Source organism: Hemitrygon akajei, chromosome 17 (genome assembly GCF_048418815.1).
Source record: "Hemitrygon akajei chromosome 17, sHemAka1.3, whole genome shotgun sequence".
In the NCBI taxonomy this organism is placed as follows: Eukaryota; Metazoa; Chordata; class Chondrichthyes; order Myliobatiformes; family Dasyatidae; genus Hemitrygon; species Hemitrygon akajei.
The window spans coordinates 68,131,015-68,149,563 of record NC_133140.1 but is presented as its reverse complement, the minus strand read 5'-3'; the positions used below and the strand labels follow the sequence as shown (position 1 = coordinate 68,149,563).

At 40.7% G+C, this 18,549-nt stretch overlaps 1 protein-coding gene across 1 annotated transcript in view; it reads right to left on the bottom strand.

Annotated features, from left to right (window-relative positions):
• Positions 1–12,679, bottom strand: part of crispld2 (cysteine-rich secretory protein LCCL domain containing 2) — a 33,359-nt gene extending 20,680 nt beyond the window's left edge. Inside the window, exons 1-7 of the mRNA XM_073070337.1 lie at positions 12,479–12,679; positions 10,588–10,878; positions 8,197–8,315; positions 7,211–7,343; positions 6,010–6,125; positions 4,812–4,912; positions 1,828–1,980 (exon numbers count right to left, since the gene is read on the bottom strand). Coding sequence (XP_072926438.1) covers positions 1,828–1,980; positions 4,812–4,912; positions 6,010–6,125; positions 7,211–7,343; positions 8,197–8,315; positions 10,588–10,812 — 847 coding nt within the window. The 5' untranslated portion in view covers positions 10,813–10,878; positions 12,479–12,679. The remainder of the gene's footprint in view (positions 1–1,827; positions 1,981–4,811; positions 4,913–6,009; positions 6,126–7,210; positions 7,344–8,196; positions 8,316–10,587; positions 10,879–12,478) is intronic.
• Positions 12,680–18,549: the final 5,870 nt, after the last annotated feature.

The window sequence follows — 18,549 nt, the reverse complement described above, 5'->3', positions numbered from 1 at the left end:
AGGGTAAGTGAAATTAATGTTAACTGTAACCTTGATTTACAAAATAGTATCAAAAGCTATAAATCAGCTTTTATGGAAGATTGCTCTTGAATCAGATCTGAAAACTATTTTAAATCACAGAGCATTAGATTCCAAATTTTATAATGATACAATATATCAGGTCTATGATCAATATGGAATGGTGTCTTGGAAAAGTTTTTTTTATATTACGAAGTCTGTAGCTTGATCAGGGGGGTCCTGAGAATAATTCTGAAAGCAGTAGCTATCATATGCTGACGGTGATCAGTATGGGTTCCTTCATCTTCAGCATTCTAGATTTATACATGAAGCATGCAATAATGTTGGTAGGAAGGCAGTGGACACACAGGAAAATATCAGGAAAGACCAGGCAGTGACAATTCAGACAGGATGATTTGCCTTGCCATTTTGTGGCATCGATGTGGATAAAGCATATTCACCACTGTCCCCTACCTGTTCTGTACAATTTCAAGCATAGAGCAGGACAAGGATGGCACCATTTGAATGAGTCATTCAGTGGCCATAAGGGTTTGCTTAAAATTCCCCAACCTGGGGTTGAATATTGATACTTGCACAGGCAACAAAATAATTCAGTCAGGCCCATCCTCAGGGTGGGAGCTACAGTAGATTTGGACAGCAGCTGTTCTCACAATCATTCAGGAGAGAAACAGAACTTTGCAGAAACATTAGTCAATGCTGGCACAGAGTGATTCATGAATGGTTGGGAATGGGTAGGTGGGGGAGGGGTATATAAGTGTGGTGCTGTACAAGTGGGATTAGCATCTTTAGCTCAGAATCATGTCTACAATGTTCACCGCAGGGAGATGATAATCTTAACCACCCTGGTTGTTGAGGTAAGGAGTCCCTGGATGATTTGAGATGAGATGAATGAAGACGGCTAAAAGAAATAGTAGCCATGCCAAGGCTACTAGTGCTGGAAAACTGATAGAACCCTTCATGATTAAATGTTTTGTTATCCTTCTCTCATAATAATCCCAGTTTCTCTTGAAGGGAAGGAATTCTCAAGGACTGTTCTGGTTAATCTCTACTGAACTCTTTCCAACATCATTCTTAAAATGTAATATCCAGAATTAGAAACAACACAACAGCTTGGGTCTAACCAGTGATTTATAGAGGTTTTGTATGACTTTCTAGTTTGTTTAACTCTATGCCTCAAGATTTAATGTCAAATGATCCTGTAAATATTTTCCACAGTGTTTTCAATAACAGTGCATTTGAGAGCATAACAGGAAATTATGGCTAACTGGGAAACAATAGGCATCATCTTCTACTATGAAGGTGAAAAAAAATGCTAAAAATTAGGAAAGAGGAGAAGAGTTAAAACATGAGGAAGGGGATAAAATGATGGATAAGAGAAAAATTATCAACAATTGAAGGGAGAAATCTCCCTCCAGAGCTAGATAATGTTGGTAGAAGTAATGCTTGAGAACACCCATTCCTGGGCATTGGTGAACTTCTATTTCTATAGTAATTATTAACACATAAGAAGATTCCAATCCCAGGAACTTGCACACAGGTTCCTAGCAGATCATCATTTCCATGTGCACAATTACAGCCCTCTTTCAGAGCTCCGGAATTCCCTTTGCAAGGCAAATGACCAGCCTTACTAATGCTATGTTGCTGAAGTAATACTAGCTAGCACAGTCTTATCGTATTTTGAACCATACATTCCATCTGAGCTCCTGAGACTAAGCGCTGAACATTTCGTTTTAATTCAGCAGCACGCAAACATCTTGAAAATATTAAGTAGCATTTAAGTAAACATATACAACTTAAATGCTTCCTTACTCATGTAATCATAGCCGCTATGTTCCACGTTTGGTCCTGGCTTCGGTTTTGGTTGAATCTCCGGTACGTTCCAAGGACTTAGCACATCTGTATTGACCTGTGGAGGCTCAACTTCATTTGTATGTTCATGCTGTGGTCTTTTTATAGCATTCTCTGTAAGAAGATAGTGAAATGTAACTACACAATCTTTTGTGCAGATGGGTTAAGAATTCAATTTCAGAGGGGAAATTCAAGTTATTTTCCTGCCTATTTTTTTCCGCTTTCTTGTTTCCACTCTTATACTTACTGCAGTGCTGATGGCAAACTTGTTTTTAACCTTGCATTCTGATGCTGACAGTATCCAACACCTTGACAATGAAGCCTCTTTGAATGATAGCTCTACCTTTCCTCACTTCTGCCTGTGCTGGCACTGTTAAAACTCATTGCTGAGATACTCAAACCACCCCATCTGACAACAACAGTCATTCCATTTAGTCACTTAGATCACATTTCTTCCCCATTCTGATATTTGGTCTGAACTGCAACTGAACCCCTTGACAATGTCTACATGCTTTTATGCATTGAATTCCTGCTCTATGATTGGATATGTGCATTAATGAGCTGGAGTACAGGTGTGTGCCTAATAAAGTAAGTATGAATGAGCACGACGGAGCAGTCCAAGTAATTTAAAGATAGAAATTTACCTCTAATTGCTAGTGCTAAATAGGCATTTACAGCCGATTGGGCATCACATCTTCTATTAGGGTCCAGTGAAGACAACGTTCAGACTGCATCTTGAACGGTAGCAGGTTAACTAAACAGTGCTGTGTCCAAGCACTGGTATCTACACACCCACACACTTCCAAAAACATTCATTGCATAGCGACAGAGCAAGAAACTTGCTCTGCTTCCCCCTTTATAAAGCTATTGTTGTGGTCCAAATGGATAAATTAGGTCATATTAGGAAAATCAACAAAAAAAAAAATTGGCATTAGGCGATGTTTCAGTCAATACACTTCCTTTTCTCTGGTCAGAGCCATTGAGGGTAATTTTCCTCATAGTTGGGTTTGCTTCTGCCCTACTATATTTGGATGACAGCTAATTATCATTCATTGGAATAATTCAGTGCAATACTGCTCATAAAGGTCATTTAGATTCAACAGTTAACAGTGTAACTGGCATCTTAAAATGGAATACTCTGTTTAGAAACAGGCAGCTATTCATCACAGTGGGGTTTTTTGCTAGCCAAAATCAACTGGATTAACATTTTCAAATTGGTCAACTGAAAATTACATTAATTTAGTCTGAGGAAAAAGAAGCAAACATTAAAATCGTTTCCCAAATGTAAACAGAAAAAATCTACTGGAAACCACACACTATTTTTTCCTCTAATGCCATATTTATGTCTGCTTTTAAACTCTCTCAATAAATCAAATATCATGCAACTAATGTTAAAATGTTGTGCTGTATCAATGTTATAAAGGAATGGACCTGCATAAAGTGTTAAAGTAATTGTTAAAATATTTAAATCAATTAAAATGTAATTACCAGTAATCAGATAATTAATTGTAAACATTACACTGAATTACAGTATATTTGCTAGGGCTTTTTGTTTACCTTCTTTTTACATATAACCAGTATTAAATGTGCCATCAAAAGTCATATTTTATATGTTTCTTATCTGGTTTGTTAAAGCAATGCCAGTCCTGGTTCTTCATTATAACTGTTGTTCTGTTTAATTCCATTACTTTGAAACACTCTGTATTGGAGTGGGAGGAATAGCTTTCATTTCATCCTCTCTAACTTTGAGCACGTTTAATAAGCCATTGGCTTTTCCCTGTTCCAAAATTTCAATTCTTATTTTCACATTCTCACTAAGGCTTTATATCAATTACCAGCTCATCTGGTACATTGCCCTTTATAAATCAGAGTATTGAGTATAAGAGTTGGAATGTTATGGTGAGGTTGTATAAGGCATCGGTGAGGCCAAATTTGGAGTATTGTGTAAAATTCTGGTCACCGAGTTACAGGAAAGATATTAATAAGGTTGAAAGTGTGCAGAGAAGGTTTACAAGCATGTTGCCTGAACTTGAGAAACTGAACTACAAAGGTTGAAAAGGTTAGGACTTTATTCCCTGGAGCATAGAAGAATGAGGGGAGACTTGATAGAGGTATATAAAATTATGATGGGTATAGATAGAGTGAATGCAAGCAGGCTTTTTCCACTGAGGCTAGGGGAGAAAAAAAATACCAGAGGACATGGGTTAAGAGTGAAGGGGGAAAAGTTTAAAGGGAGCATTAGGGAGGTCTTCTTCACACAGAGTGGTGGGAGTGTGGAATGAGCTGCCAGATGAAGTAGTAAATGCGGGCTCACTTTTAACATTTAAGAAAAACTTGGACAGGTACATGGATGATAGGTGTATGGAGGGATATGGGCCAGGTGCAGGTCAGTGGGACTAGGCAGAAAAATGGTTCGGCACAGCCAAGAAAGGCCAAAAGGCCTGTTTCTGTGTTGTAACGTTATATGGTTCTATCTGTTTCGTCATGTTATCTATCTCCTGAATTCCAAGTTCAGTCTCTGTTTTCAGTGAACCCCAACTTTTTTCTCTGGAACAACGCATTGTCACTGGAGCTCACCCTTTCATCCAAAGCAGCTCCTTGGCCCAAGACCTTACATCCATCAAGATTCACGTCTGCAGTTACTTTGATGACTCAACGACTACCACCTTGTGTCACTGATACAAAATACTAAGCAAACAGCACAACCCACTCAAATAAACGAGGGGTGGTAGTTAACCCACCACTACTACAGGACCAGCAACCCGGGTTCAATTGCTGCTGCTGTTTGAAAGGAGTTTGTATGTTCTCCCCATGACCGCATGGGTTTCATCTGAGTGCTCAACATTCCGTCCACATTCCAAAGATGTATGGATGAGTAGGTTAATTGGTCATGTGGGTGTAATTAGGTGGCACAGCCTCCTTGGGCCAGAAGGGCCTGTACATACCTTTGTAGCAGAGGTTGTTCTTGCAGCCTCCACCATAGCTGGGCGGGCATGCTGAACATGAACGGCCATGCTTATAAGGAGCTTCTCCAATCCAATTCCCCCTGGTTGAATAAACAGCAAAGAATATCAAAGCAAAGTCAGCTTACAAGAACTAATCTCACTTTGCGCTTCGATTCTATCAGCCTTTATCTCTAAAATGAAGGACAAGGGTATAAAAGCTCCAAAGTCTGGCCAGGACTGGTACCAGCATGAAGTATAATGCAGCAACCAGCTAATCAGTAACAAGTGTAAGGGAACCTGCCATTTCTCTGAATCCTGGCACATTTAGGTTGACAAGTGAGAGCAGCGAATCAGCAGTTATCCAAAAGTTGGTTGAATAATCCAAACAAATGTTTACCCATGCTTTAGCAATAGTTTAATTGCTTCTAACTGATGGCAACTGACTCTGAGCCACAATAAACAGCTCTAACATCAGCAAAATAACCATGAGTCATGTCAAAATGGGTAGCGGCCAGGTAGGCATCCTACCGTATAAGATAAAGAAGTGGAATATACACATCTTTGAGCAATAATTGGAGTTACATCCAAGTGCTACCCTCAGGAAGGAGGTGCAGAAGCCTGCAGACACGCTCTCAGTGATTCAGCAACAGCTTCTTCCCCACAGCCATTCAATTTCTGAACGGACATAGAACCCATGAATACTACCTCACTCCTTTTTTAATCTCTATTTTGCGCTACTTATTCAATTTAACTATGTTTTATATATATATATATATATTTACTGTAATTCACAGTTGGTTTTCTAATATTATGTATTGTATCCTACTGCTGCTGCAAAGTCAACAAACTTCACGGGCGTACAGTTTGCTGGTGATATGTTAGTTCAGCACTGACAAAGTTCCAAGGGTACAAGATGATTAAGGTTCACTGTAGATGTAATCAGCATCTGGAGTGAAATAAAGTTGCAAATTTGCCCTCTCCCAGCTTTTTTTTGACCAGGTACATGAAGTATTTAGCAATTTTAAACACTCTCAATGGCGATTACATTTGCTTCAATCAACAATTTTTACATTATAAACAAAAGACAGTGGTTAAGTAAGAGCCAAACACTCTGGGCTCCATTTATCAATTAACTAGCAATGACCCCCCCCCCCCACCCACACACACATAAAAGCAATGGTAAGGATAAATAGCATACTTTGGTGAATAGTTGCACACTAAATAGACAGCGTTCTCCCAGATTTCTCCCCACACGTTCATTCTTGCGCAAACATTGACAGCACAGCCAACTCTGTTCGTTGTTGCCCACACCAACTGTGAAGAAATGACAAAGAGAAAGCTGTTAAACAAAGGATCAGCAATTAAGTTTGTCCTTTGCTCTTAAGTAACTTACTGCTAACCAACCCAGGTAATCTAAATTTGTTTTAAAAGTATAACTCAACTAACCACTAGCTTTTCTTATTCAAGCCCAAATCTGGTTTAGTATATGGCAAAATAATCCACAGCATAAAATTGAAAATAAAGGAGGAAATAGGTAGCATTCATTAAGAATGTAAAGTTAGGTAGGTTTATGAAAGGAAAAGTGGTGAATTATCCTTTGATCTGAATTCAAGCTAGTAACTGAATAGTTAATAAACATATTTTCAAATATGCTTCAAAAAAAGCTTCATCCGAAATGTAATACAATTTCATAACCCACACACTTCAATGCAAAGTTTGCTTCAAAATCTCAAGCCAAGCTTCCTCTTACAATGAGATGTAATGGCAACTAGATATTAATCACATTCTAAAGATTGTTGGTGATCTATTTACAATACCGACAATGAAATGACTGCCTAGAAAGAAATCTTGCTAGAATGCAGTCCGGACATAGCAACATATAGGCTTGTATTTTTCCTGGGAGAACAGCTGTTACCAGATGGACTGAACTTTAGAACCTGCTTCTTAGTGTCTGTTGCCATTCCGTTTTCTGCTGCAGTTTCCAAATGACCTTATTTAAGATAACAATCTCAGATCAGGAACTGCTATTAAAGGTAGTTAACAGCCATTACTGTCGCACACACATTCAGCGGTATTTGTAAGCAGAGTAAACTTTATCATCAAGGAAAGGAAGATTGGATAATGGGTTATGCACTTGTATTAATAATGTTATTCTCTAAGAATCTTTAAACTGTTTCATATTTGCTGGAATATACAAAAGCGAACTACTCGAAGTAGAATAACACTGCATCTTCAGTTTGATTTCTGCTGTAGCCAAAGTGTTACTCAGCCAAGTTCCTCACCCTTCAGAAGTTTGACCATGTTTGCCGGAAGTGCTTGGATTGACTCTTGCACCCAGGCGAAATCCACAATAAATAGACTTTGTTCTTCAAAGCCAAGTTAGAGTACATTTTACTTACTTGGGTGTAATGGGTGCACATTGTACCAGAACATCGTTCAGGACACCACGGATTGCACTCATGAGGATATGGGTAGGTGTAATCTTTGACTTCATCGTACCAGGCCTGCACATGTGAAGCTGGAGATCGGTACCTAAAATCACAGAACCACCACTCAGTCACCATTTCAGTTTTCAACTGAACTTCTGTAAAGCATGAATACACATATAAATACAGATTTAACTTGTAGTGGTCTGGAAAATGAAAGTCAAATTCTACAATGCTCAATTTTACGCAACGAATACAGTGGAGTAAATGTCACAGCAGTGTCCAAGTCCCTCCTGTTTTAAACCTCTTCTAAAGATACCCATAAAATAAACTTCTACAGCAGCTTTAACACAGTTAAATATTATACATATATTTTACGGGGATGCAGAATGGAGCAGTTGGCAAACACCACCAACCACAGATGAGGAGAGAAATATATCGGATGCTACTACTGCCCCCACTGGTGAATAGCTGCAAATGCAGATTACAAATTTCTGTTTGGTTATTAAATCATAAATACCGGTATCTATATGGTAATCTGACAGGAAGGATGTATGGCCATCAAACTTACAAAATAATTTAGATCATCTACTGGATATTTCCAGACTGATTGCCTAAGGAGATCAGGAAGGAATTTAATAGATTTTTTCTCTCCAAAATTGCCCTGGGCTTTATCTGGCTTATTGGCTCTAGGAGGAAATGATAATTATAGATAGGGTGAAAAGAGTACATATTAGCATGAACAAAGTAGTCCTTTACTGTGGGAGAAGTTGGGTGGAATAAAGGGTCCTTTCCATCTATCATTGCTTGGTTAAAAACAAGATGTTTGGAAGCAGGAGTAGGACCTGGCCATACTACCTGCTTCACAATGGCTAAGGTGACTATAGCTGCTGTCTTGGCCAATCCCCAGAAGCCTTGATTTCCTCTACATTAAAAGAAACATCCTGTGATTGGCTCACCTGCCCCAGTGCACTGCCAGGTTCTGACCTATTGACTTGATTAGTTGAGAAGGGCCATGATCCCAGATGCACTGTTGGGCCCAGCTTTCAGCAGACCGTTCCAATTCATTATCCCACTCCTACAAAAAAAAATGTGCCACACATAAAATTAAAGAATAACCCACTGTGAAAGTAAAGTAGTTCAGATCTGGAAATGTAAAATAAAAAGAGGAAATGCTGGAAAAAGTAGAAAGAGAAAAAGAATTAATGTTTCAGGTCAAAGATACCTCTATTGCCCTTCCCCACTTTTAACACTCCCAATAAGCTCATCTTTACTATAGACTGATAATCCTTTTACATCCCCACTAGACTGTGCTAACAACTAAACCACACTGAACAATTTCTCTTTTGAAGATAACCTCAACCAGTTCCCTGCTTCTAACACACATACTTATCTGGTTGAAATATCTGCCTCTCCCCCACTCTATCTTCAACTTGAAATGATCTTGTTATCTTGCTCTGCTCGTTCTCTTTCCAAAGATGTGACTTGACCAGATGAGTGTTTCCAGCGTTTATTGTTTTTATTGTAATTACAACATTCCTTTAAATTGCCCAATCATGCAGATTTATCTGTCAATCTGCTTAATTATGCATGTTTCCATGTACTGCTTATTCATGCCATAAAGGATTTTATACTGTGAATTACACAAGAAATGTACTAGCTCCATGCAGAAATAATTGTGTATACAGTATGTCTATATCACCCTGTCTGCATGTTCCCTACAACTTGTTTCTTTTAATTATGCAATCTATCTAAAATTCCCTTTGTAGACAATTAACTCAAGGGTGAAAGGACAACTGAGAGAGATGCATCAATTATGACTATCTGGGTTTTATTTTTTTATGACTATATTGAAATATGGTAAAAATGTTGTTTACACAAATACCTAAGTTTTTTTTATATTTCTGTAGCTTATCACTAAAACCCAACTTCTTTGTGTTATAATCTCTATTGAGATGTCCCCTGTCTACTTAGAACAGGGAGAACAGGAACATTCTCTAAACAAGAATCACAAGCAAACATTGGAAAGGTATGCCAAACAAAGGTACGTAATGGAAGGCAATAAAAATGTGGTTTCTTCACATTTTGCCACGTTTACTCTACTCAATCTGCCAGGACCTGATCATCTAGACAAAAGAGTGGAAATCATTAATATGCTTTTAGGAGAAGAGAAGGCAGACCTTCGAGAACTGGGCCCTCTTCCTCAAAGTCTTTGAATATTTTTAAAGCAGAGACAGATAAATATTTGATTAACAAGGGGATGAAAGGTTGCAGTGTTGCAGACTAAAATGTGGAATTGGAGGTCTCAATAAAATTGGCCATGATGTTTTTAGTGGCAAAGCTGGCTATGGGGCCAAGTGGCCAACTCAAAAAGTATACAGGCCCTTCCACCAACAAGTTCATGCCGACCAAATTGTCTATCTGAGCTACCTGTATTTAGTCCATATCTTTCTACCAACCATTTTTCTGCCATGGAGCCTTACCATTAACCGAAGGATCCGTGGACCCCAGGTTGGGAACCCCTCATCTAAACCTTCCCTACTCCTAATTTGTCCAAGCGACGTACATCAGATTCTGAAATGCAAGGGCCATGCCAAGAGAAAATGGGAAGCCAGAAATTTCACACAAAACACAAGGAGAATTGTCATCTATCTAAAATAAAGTAAATTTATTATCTAAGTATATATACGTCACCATATACTACCTTGCAATTCTTTTTATTAAGCAAGCATTTACAGGAACATAAAGAAACAAAATAGAATTTATGAAAATGTATACAAGAACAAAGACTGACAAACCAACTACAAAGAAAGACAAATTGTGCTAATAATAAATATTAAAAACAAATAAGTAAACAAATAGTACTGAGAACATGAGTTGTAGAGTCCTTGAATGTGAGTCTATGAGTTGTAGAGTTAGTTCAGTGTTGAGGTGAGGACATTATACAGAGTTATAAGAGTGAAGAAATACTAACTTAGATTCTATCTTCATGGATTCCACTGACCTGTTAGATCTTATCTTGGATTTCCAGCAACTGTCATGCTTTGATTTTGGATATAGTGCATCTACAGTCCCAATTCTACCCTCCCATCCCATAAAACACAAAGAATTCTTAACTAAAAATGAAATGATAGGACCTGAAATGATAAAAGGAGAATATGGCAGAGTTGCATTGAACTGATTGCTTTTTAATTCTTCAGGACAAAGGTACACAAGGTGGAATCTGTTTTTATTGGTCTCTTCAGATCTCTGAATGTTCTCAAGCACCTCAAGGTCAGATTCAGTAAAATGGGAATCCCCGGCACTCTGAGGGCAAAGCTGCTGTCATACAAACCTGGGCAGGTACTCACCATGTACTCCATATTGGAGGATGATGGATAGACTTGTCCGCGCAGGTGGTTGTGAAGCTGCAAAATCTCATCTTTGTCGATCTGGGAGATGGCTCGCTTGCTCCTGAAAAGGATGCGCCCCAACATACTTCCGAAGTATGAGACATTGCGGATATCCTCGCATCTCGATTCCTGAGCCAGGCCGATTAGAAAGGCGACAGAGATCCAGGTGTAGACGGGGCTCATGACTGGGAAATGATGTGGCCTCCAATAACTCACTAAAACGGCCTGTGAGAACCTTAAGTGAACAACCTAGAACAAAGATAACAAGTGGTCAGACTCAGCTGGGGCTAGAATAGTGTCACCGTGCAGCCTCAGGAGGAGAGAGCAGCCATGTCAACGTGCAGTGAGGTTATTTACAACAGCGACTTACAGCCCCACTACTGTATGGGTGGCAGGGTGGAGATGCGTCTCTACCAAAGGAGGTGTAAGGCGCTCCTTCCCTCTGCTAGACTGCAGGCCACCCTTGGGCAAGGTGTAGCACTTGCTTAGAAACCGACCACCCCCTGCCCTTCAGGGTCAGGTGAAGCCATGGAGCCATGGGGGATTGTAATATGAGCAACTGGTGCATATCACATATCCTGGTAATGTGACCACTGACGCCAGGCAGACAGTCTCTGAAGAGTATTAAATGACTGGGGTCACCCATCTTGTAAAGACATTGGCCAGAAGAAGGCAGTGACAAAGCACTTCTATAGAAAAATTTACCAAGAATAACCATGGTCAAAGACCGTGGATCGCCTGTGTGATACAGCAAGGCACATAATGATAATGATGACTGGTGGCACTAATGTGGAAAGGCTGACTAGACATTCAGATGGAGAAGCCAGATGGGATCTGCTCTGAAGGTTGGACTTGCATGTATAGGAAGGGTATCCATTGAGGGTCAATGCTTGGCCCAATATCAGCAACACAGAATCTCCTCTCTACTCCATGTCCAATACAGCCAATTAGGATCATTACCACCAATTCAGAATCAGAATCAGGTTACACACAAAATGCTGGTGGATCACAGCAGGCCAGGCGGCATCTATAAGGAGAAGCACTGTCGACGTCTCGGGCGAGATCCTTCGTCAGGACTAACTGAAAGGAGAGATACTAAGAGATTTGAAAGTAGTGGGGGGAGGGGGAAATGCGATATGATAGGAGAAGACCAGAGGGGGTGGGATGAAGCTAAGAGCTGGAAAGATGATTGGCGAAAGTGATACAGAGCTGGAGCCTGCTGTGTTCCACCAGCATTTTGTGTGTGTTTGAATTTCCAGCATCTGCAGATTTCCTCGTGTTTGCTCAGAATCAGGTTTCTTATCACTGACATATATTGTGAAAGTTGTTGTTTTGCAGGAGCAAGGCGTAAACAAAGATAAGAAATAGATAAAATATGAATATTTTATCATAGAGAGGTAGTCAGAAATCTGATGGCGGAGGGGAAGAAGTTGTTTCTGAAACTTTGAGTGTGTGCCGCTCTGAACTCCTTCAAGCGCACTTTTATTTTGCCTCTTAATCTCAAACCAGGGGCATCCCTCACACAATAGCTCCTCTGCATCTCCCCTTTAACACGAATGCCAGCATTGGGGTTGTACCTTCTACATTTTACTTCAGTATCTGTCTAAATGTCTCGTTAATTCCTCCCTCCGAAAGAGCGGGACAAGAAGTTTGTTCGCCGAGGGAGCGGCGGGTCAACGCGTGTGTGGGGCTTCTACCTTCGTCTGGGACCTCTTCTGTGATAGTCTGGCCAAATCCAGCAGCTGGCACTTCCAGATCACAATCCGCTTGCCGCAGGAGTCCACCCGCTTTAAATAAAACTGTTATTTTACAAAGAGGGCACCTCGTGCAGAAAAATCCTCTCACTCACCTTGCAGCAGCAACAAGAGGATTAAGGGGAGCTCAGCTCCTTGGCTAGAAGGGCTCCGATGCTGAGCGGGAGTGATGTGGAGCTGGAGGAGCGCAGGCACTCGGTTTCAAACGGACTCCTTTAACGCCGCTTCGGCAGCTGACTGGCGGAGCTCAAGTTGACGGTGCTCTCTGCGTCTCTGCGGCAGTCGACGGCCGAATTTATATCTGGGATCAGATAGGCTGGTCATATCCTGCGAAGTGATTTTTGTTGGCGCCGGACCTGGTGATGACGCCGTCAGAATCAGATGTCCGGCCGTTGCGACCCCGAGGCAGGACGCGAGCCCAAACAGGGCTTTATTTGATCATTTTAGTGGGTGGAGGGAATTTCCCCCTGCAACGCACTTAAACACCCGATTTTTACTGATGCAGCAACAAATTTGGAAACATCCCGACCGTGAACTGGCCCATCCAGACCACGAGACCATGTAAAACTTTCCTCGCAGCCGCTATTATGTTTGGAAGTGTGTCTTCGCCGGACAGGGAAAACAAACTGCGGCTGTAGCCCACCGCCCCCGGGGCAACTTCAATGCCGAGGCATCCCAATCGAACTGGGACTCCTGGGTATCGAGGGAAATGGTTATTCAGGCAAATTTTGTAATGTAACAAACCCTGCAACTCTGTTTTCGTCCTAATGATTACTACGAGAAAACTTAATGTTTAACAGACTTAATGTCACCCCGATTATTGAACAGCAAAGTATGAATGATTTCACTAAGTGTCTTGAAAGCATACTTAGCGTCCTCCTGAACACACAGGAGACTGCAGATAGTAGAATTACCATTCTTACACAATGTAACTAACTTGAAGAGCACGGAACAAATACAGCACAGGAACAAGCCCTTCAGCCCACATGTTGCGCTCTTCACAGGTTAAAGTAACCCCGTCTGCCTGCACAAAATCCGCATCCCTCCATTCCCCACAAGTCTATGTGCCAGTCTAAAATCCTCTTCAATGTTGCTCTCGTGTCTACTTCCATTTTATATTCTCCGCCCATGTCCCAGTATTCAGTGAAGGACGTTTTGTGCAATATAGATAAAGGTATCTTCACATAAAGATTTATCTCCATATCTTCACATGGATGAATGAATAGATCTGCTCTAGAATCATTCTGCTCGCTCGAGCGAGTTTACTGAAGTAGACGTATTCGCATTACACGATGTTCCTTGTAACCGACAATTCTGTTTTTGGGTCCGGCTGAAGGGTTTCGGCTCGACACGTCGACTGAACTCTTTTCCGTGGATGCTGCCTGGCCTGCTGAGTTCCTCCAGCACCTCGTGTGTGTTGCTCGGATTTCCGCCATCTGCAGATTTCCTCTCCTTTCTGTTTATTCGTTCTTGCGCCCAAACGCGATGTAACTGTTTAAATTAGATTTATTGTATGTTTCCCCAAATGTAGCCCTTCGCTTTGTGAATAAACCGTATAGGGGAGTGCTGGGTGCTGTTATTATACCTTTGACCTACAGGGTTTGGATTCCTTCCTTCTCAGATGCTGCTTAACCCAATGAGTATCTCCATCACTTTGGGTTTTGTGTTTGTGCTGGTTTTCGACCTGGCGCATCCGCTATGCCTTGAATTGTTTGCAACCAAGGATGTTCACGTTCAAACAATGTGATTGATTTTGCCATCATGACTTTAGACTGGTGAACTTAATCATTAAACTTCGTAACAACAAAATAACCAGCTGGAAGTATGAGTCTTATATGTGTAATTAGCATTCCGCCATACTTTCAAACTTTCTGGCCAACGTAAATGGTTCAGAATTATTTCAGGTACATCCCAATATCATCGAAGAATTAATATTATTAATTAATATTAATCATATTTAATACATGTTAAAAACATTAACCTTTTCTCGCTAAAACGACGCTTGAATATTAATCACCGTATATTTCTGGTATCTTTTATGACTGAATAGTATGTTTGGATCAATACATTTGTACAGTATGATTGGCCGGTACTTAAAACTTTGGAGTTTTTATTTCGCCTGGTTGGGTTTAATTTCTAGTGAAAGCGTCTCATGGTGCTGCCCTCTAGCGGCGATTACTTTTATCGCCTCAGCTATACAATCCTTGGATACTCTTCGTAATTGATTTGAACAGGTAACTTCAACTCCGTCATAGGAGTTTCACCTCCTGTTCCTGCGTCAGGAACAGATACTGTCATATTTTTTTATAATGGAAAAACATAATGCTTCGATACTGGAAATGATACTGGTCACCGAATTATAGGAAAGATGTCAACAAAATAGAGAGAGTACAGAGAAGATTTACTAGAATGTTACCTGGGTTTCAGCACCTAAGTTACAGGGAAAGGTTGAACAAGTTAGGTCTTTATTCTTTGGAGCATAGAAGGTTGAGGGGGGACTTGATAGAGGTATTTAAAATTATGAAGGGGATAGATAGAGTTAACGTGGATAGGCTTTTTCCATTGAGCGTAGGGGAGATTCAAACAAGAGGACATGAGTTGAGAGTTAGGGGGCAAAAGTTTAAGGGTAACACGAGGGGGAATTTCTTTACACAGAGAGTGGTAGCTGTGTGGAACTAGCTTCCAGTAGAAGTGGTAGAGGCAGGTTCGATATTGTCATTTAAAGTAAAATTGGATAGGTATATGGACAGGAAAGGAATGGAGGGTTATGGGCTGACTGCAGGTCGGTGGGACTAGGTGAGAGTAAGCGTTCGGCACAGACTAGAAGGGCCGAGATGGCCTGTTTCCGTGTTGTAATTGTTATATGGTTATATGTAAAATGAAACAGAAAACGCTGGAAATACTCAGAAGACCAAACAGTACTGCTGAAGAAATTACCATAGTGTTAATATTTAGGGTCAATAAGATTTCAACACGACTGTGTGAACTCAGAGATACAAATAAGTTTTTCCATACAAATCAAAAGGGAAAATATACAATAGGGTGGAAATGAGGCAGGCTTGCATGTGATTGTGAATTATAAAATAAGAAGATAAATGGAAACCTGAAATTATTGAATAAGAGAAGAAAATTCTGAAAGATGGAAGTATAAGATAAAACATACAAATTCAGATTTGGAGTGGGTGACTTGGCCCTTTTTGAGCCTTCTTATCATTCAATCAAATCATGGCCGATCTGATCATAATGTGCATTCCCGCCAAATCCTGGAAAAGCAGATTATCTGAAATTGCTGAATTTAATAATAAACAAAACAATGAATGATAGAAATGTTAGATCGTGCAATTATCAGTAGAAAGGGAAAATGAGCAGGTGTTTCACCTGGATCTGAAATGTTAACTGTTTCTCCTGTCGCTTCCTGACCTGCTTGTTCAATGTTCACTGCATCTTCTGTTTTTAGTTTGGTTTTCCAAACTCGGCGACTTTTTCGAATTTTCGTTTACACTTGAATTCAATGTTGATTTGTAACCAAGGTTTGACTTTGTGCTGGATTTAAGAAATAAGAAAATTATTTTAATTGTAACTGTTACATGCAGAAAGGACATGTGGGCCAAGAGGTTGTTAATTGCTTAGCTGTTGCCAAGATTCACAATGTGCAGTGTGTCCTGGTGTGTTGTAATACCATGAACCTGATATCATGAATCTCTGTCCGTCTGTCACTGATTGGCTGACATGTCTATGATGTACAGGTGTATCCATTACTTCATTCATCCTGCGGCCAGGTGGTCAGATCAATATTTTGGTCAGATTACTACCTGTCATTAACTAGCAATAATACAATCAAGAGCTATCACATTCATAAAAATAGCTCAATAAATAGGACCAAATCTCTTCCACATAGGCCACACTCTACTGCTGTGGTTACTTAAAAATAACTTTAAATCCCTTCCAATTTTATATAATTCTTCACTTACTTGACTGATCTAAATTTATAAATTGAAGCTAAGAAAGCAATAGGAGCCATCTATCAGACATTTGAAAAGGCGTGAAAAAGCAGAATTTATGTAGTAGCAATATAGAAACTTCTGATTAATTAAACAGTTGGGCTTAATATGTCAATCTTTGAAATGCACATTTTATACATTTCAAAATACTTAAACACTAAGAATATTGCACAACCAACTCACACAAGATGCTGCCGGAACTCAGCAGGCCAGGCAGGATCTGTGGAAAAGAGTAAACAGTTGACGTTTCGGGCTGAGACCCTTCATCGCATCTGGAAAAAAAGATGAGGAGAAAGTGGGGAGAGGGGAGAAAGAAATTCAAGGTAGTAGGTGATAGGTGACACTGGGAGGGGGAGGGGTGAAGTAAAGAGCTGGGAAGTTGATTGGTGAAAGAGATAAGGGGCTGGAGAAGGGGGGATTTGATAAGAGAGGGTAGAAGACCTCAGAAGAAAGGGAAGGGGGAGAAGCACAGAGGGAGTTGATATTCAGGTAAGGAGATAAGGTGAGAAAGGGAAGCAGAAATGGGGGAATAGTGAAGTGGGGGGGGGCGTAATTACTGGAAGTTCAAAAAATCAATGTTCATGCCATCAGGTTGGAGGCTACCCTGATGGAATATAAGGTGTTGCTCCTCCAACCTCATTGTGACAGTAGAGGAGACCATGGGCAACATGACAGAATGGGAATGAGAATTAGAGTTGAAATGGGTGGCCACTAGGAGATCCTGCTTTTTCTGGTGGATGGTGCTTCAGTGCTTGGTCTCCCAATCTTCATTGGGTCTCACCGGTATACAGGAGGGGAGTAGTGGGGGGGGGGAGGGAAAGATGTGCTTGGTGGTGGGATCCCTTTAGAGAATGTGGAAGTTATGGAGAATTATGTGCTGGACATGGAGGTACTAGCTAAAAATATTACACATTCTTATATTGCATATCGGCCACAAAACGTAAAAATATTACATAAGTTCAACTCAATTGAAAAATATTACAGAATTAGAAAGATCACAATGAATTATTCTGAAACAGTTCTTCTGGATCTCATATATGTTTATTTCCTTTTCCACTTGCATCATACATTAGAGTGCTCTCTTCAGTTACCTGATGAGGTAATTGTGGCCTTTGGACAGGGACAGATGTCATCAGGTGGTACCCAACCTTCATAGTGTGTTTCGACCCTTAACCACTGCCTGGCCACACAGATCAATTGGCTGAGTATTGGGGTGTGTTCAAGGCACCCAGAAAAACCCGGGATGCCACCTTTCCAGATGGGTGTGTTGATACAGTGGTACTCCATTAAGTCAGAGGTCAGCCTTCTCACAAGCACCAAGAAGAATATTGCACACTCCACGCTAAGGAGGGAGATTGTCCTAAATTGGGTGATTGTGGAGGAATCTTCTTCCTTGGGAACAAAGCGTCTTCAGCTATTTTCCAGCTTGGTGGGATAGAACATTTGTTCCAAATCTTCCACAACCTCCAGAGGAGTCTTATATACCTTGTAGAGTATATCACTTGGTTGTTGGGTGGCAGCTGACTTTCTTGATAATATCCTGGACCTCCTGCCGCGTTCAGTTCAGTTGCAGAGATTCTTGGTTGGGGGGACTTTCGAACTGAATACTGGTCCTTGATTCCTACGGGGATCACTGTGTGATTCCCACAGAAATTCTTCCACCTCCTGCTTTGAGTTGGTTAGGGTGGCAGATCTTTGCTGGCTAAGAAGAGCCCTGGTGAACCTGAATGGGTTTTTAACAAACTGTGCGCTCCTCTCTCTTTCTCCCTTCTTCACTTTCGCAGCTTCTCCACCTCCGGAACTTCGCACAGCTGTTCCTACAGATCTTTGACACCTTCTTTTTCATCAGATGAACTGTTTTGAATTATTCGTTCAGGGTCTTTATCTCATTTCTCAGGTGGCAAATCTCCCCTTCCCTCCTGTTTGATTGCCGTGATGGTTTAAGATCCCCCTTCTTATCCATGGGGCCAAATCGCTCTTTAGCAAAGTTGAACACAAAGGAGTAGGTCAATTTTCCTGCAGACATGTCCTGCCTGTGTAGCTTTCAAGATGCAATCCAGGTTGTCATCAAACTGCTTCCAAGATACATTGTCAGATGATCTAGGCCATCTGATCCTCTCTGTCCTTGATGAATGGATTAGGGTGTCCAAGGGGGCACTCACTTG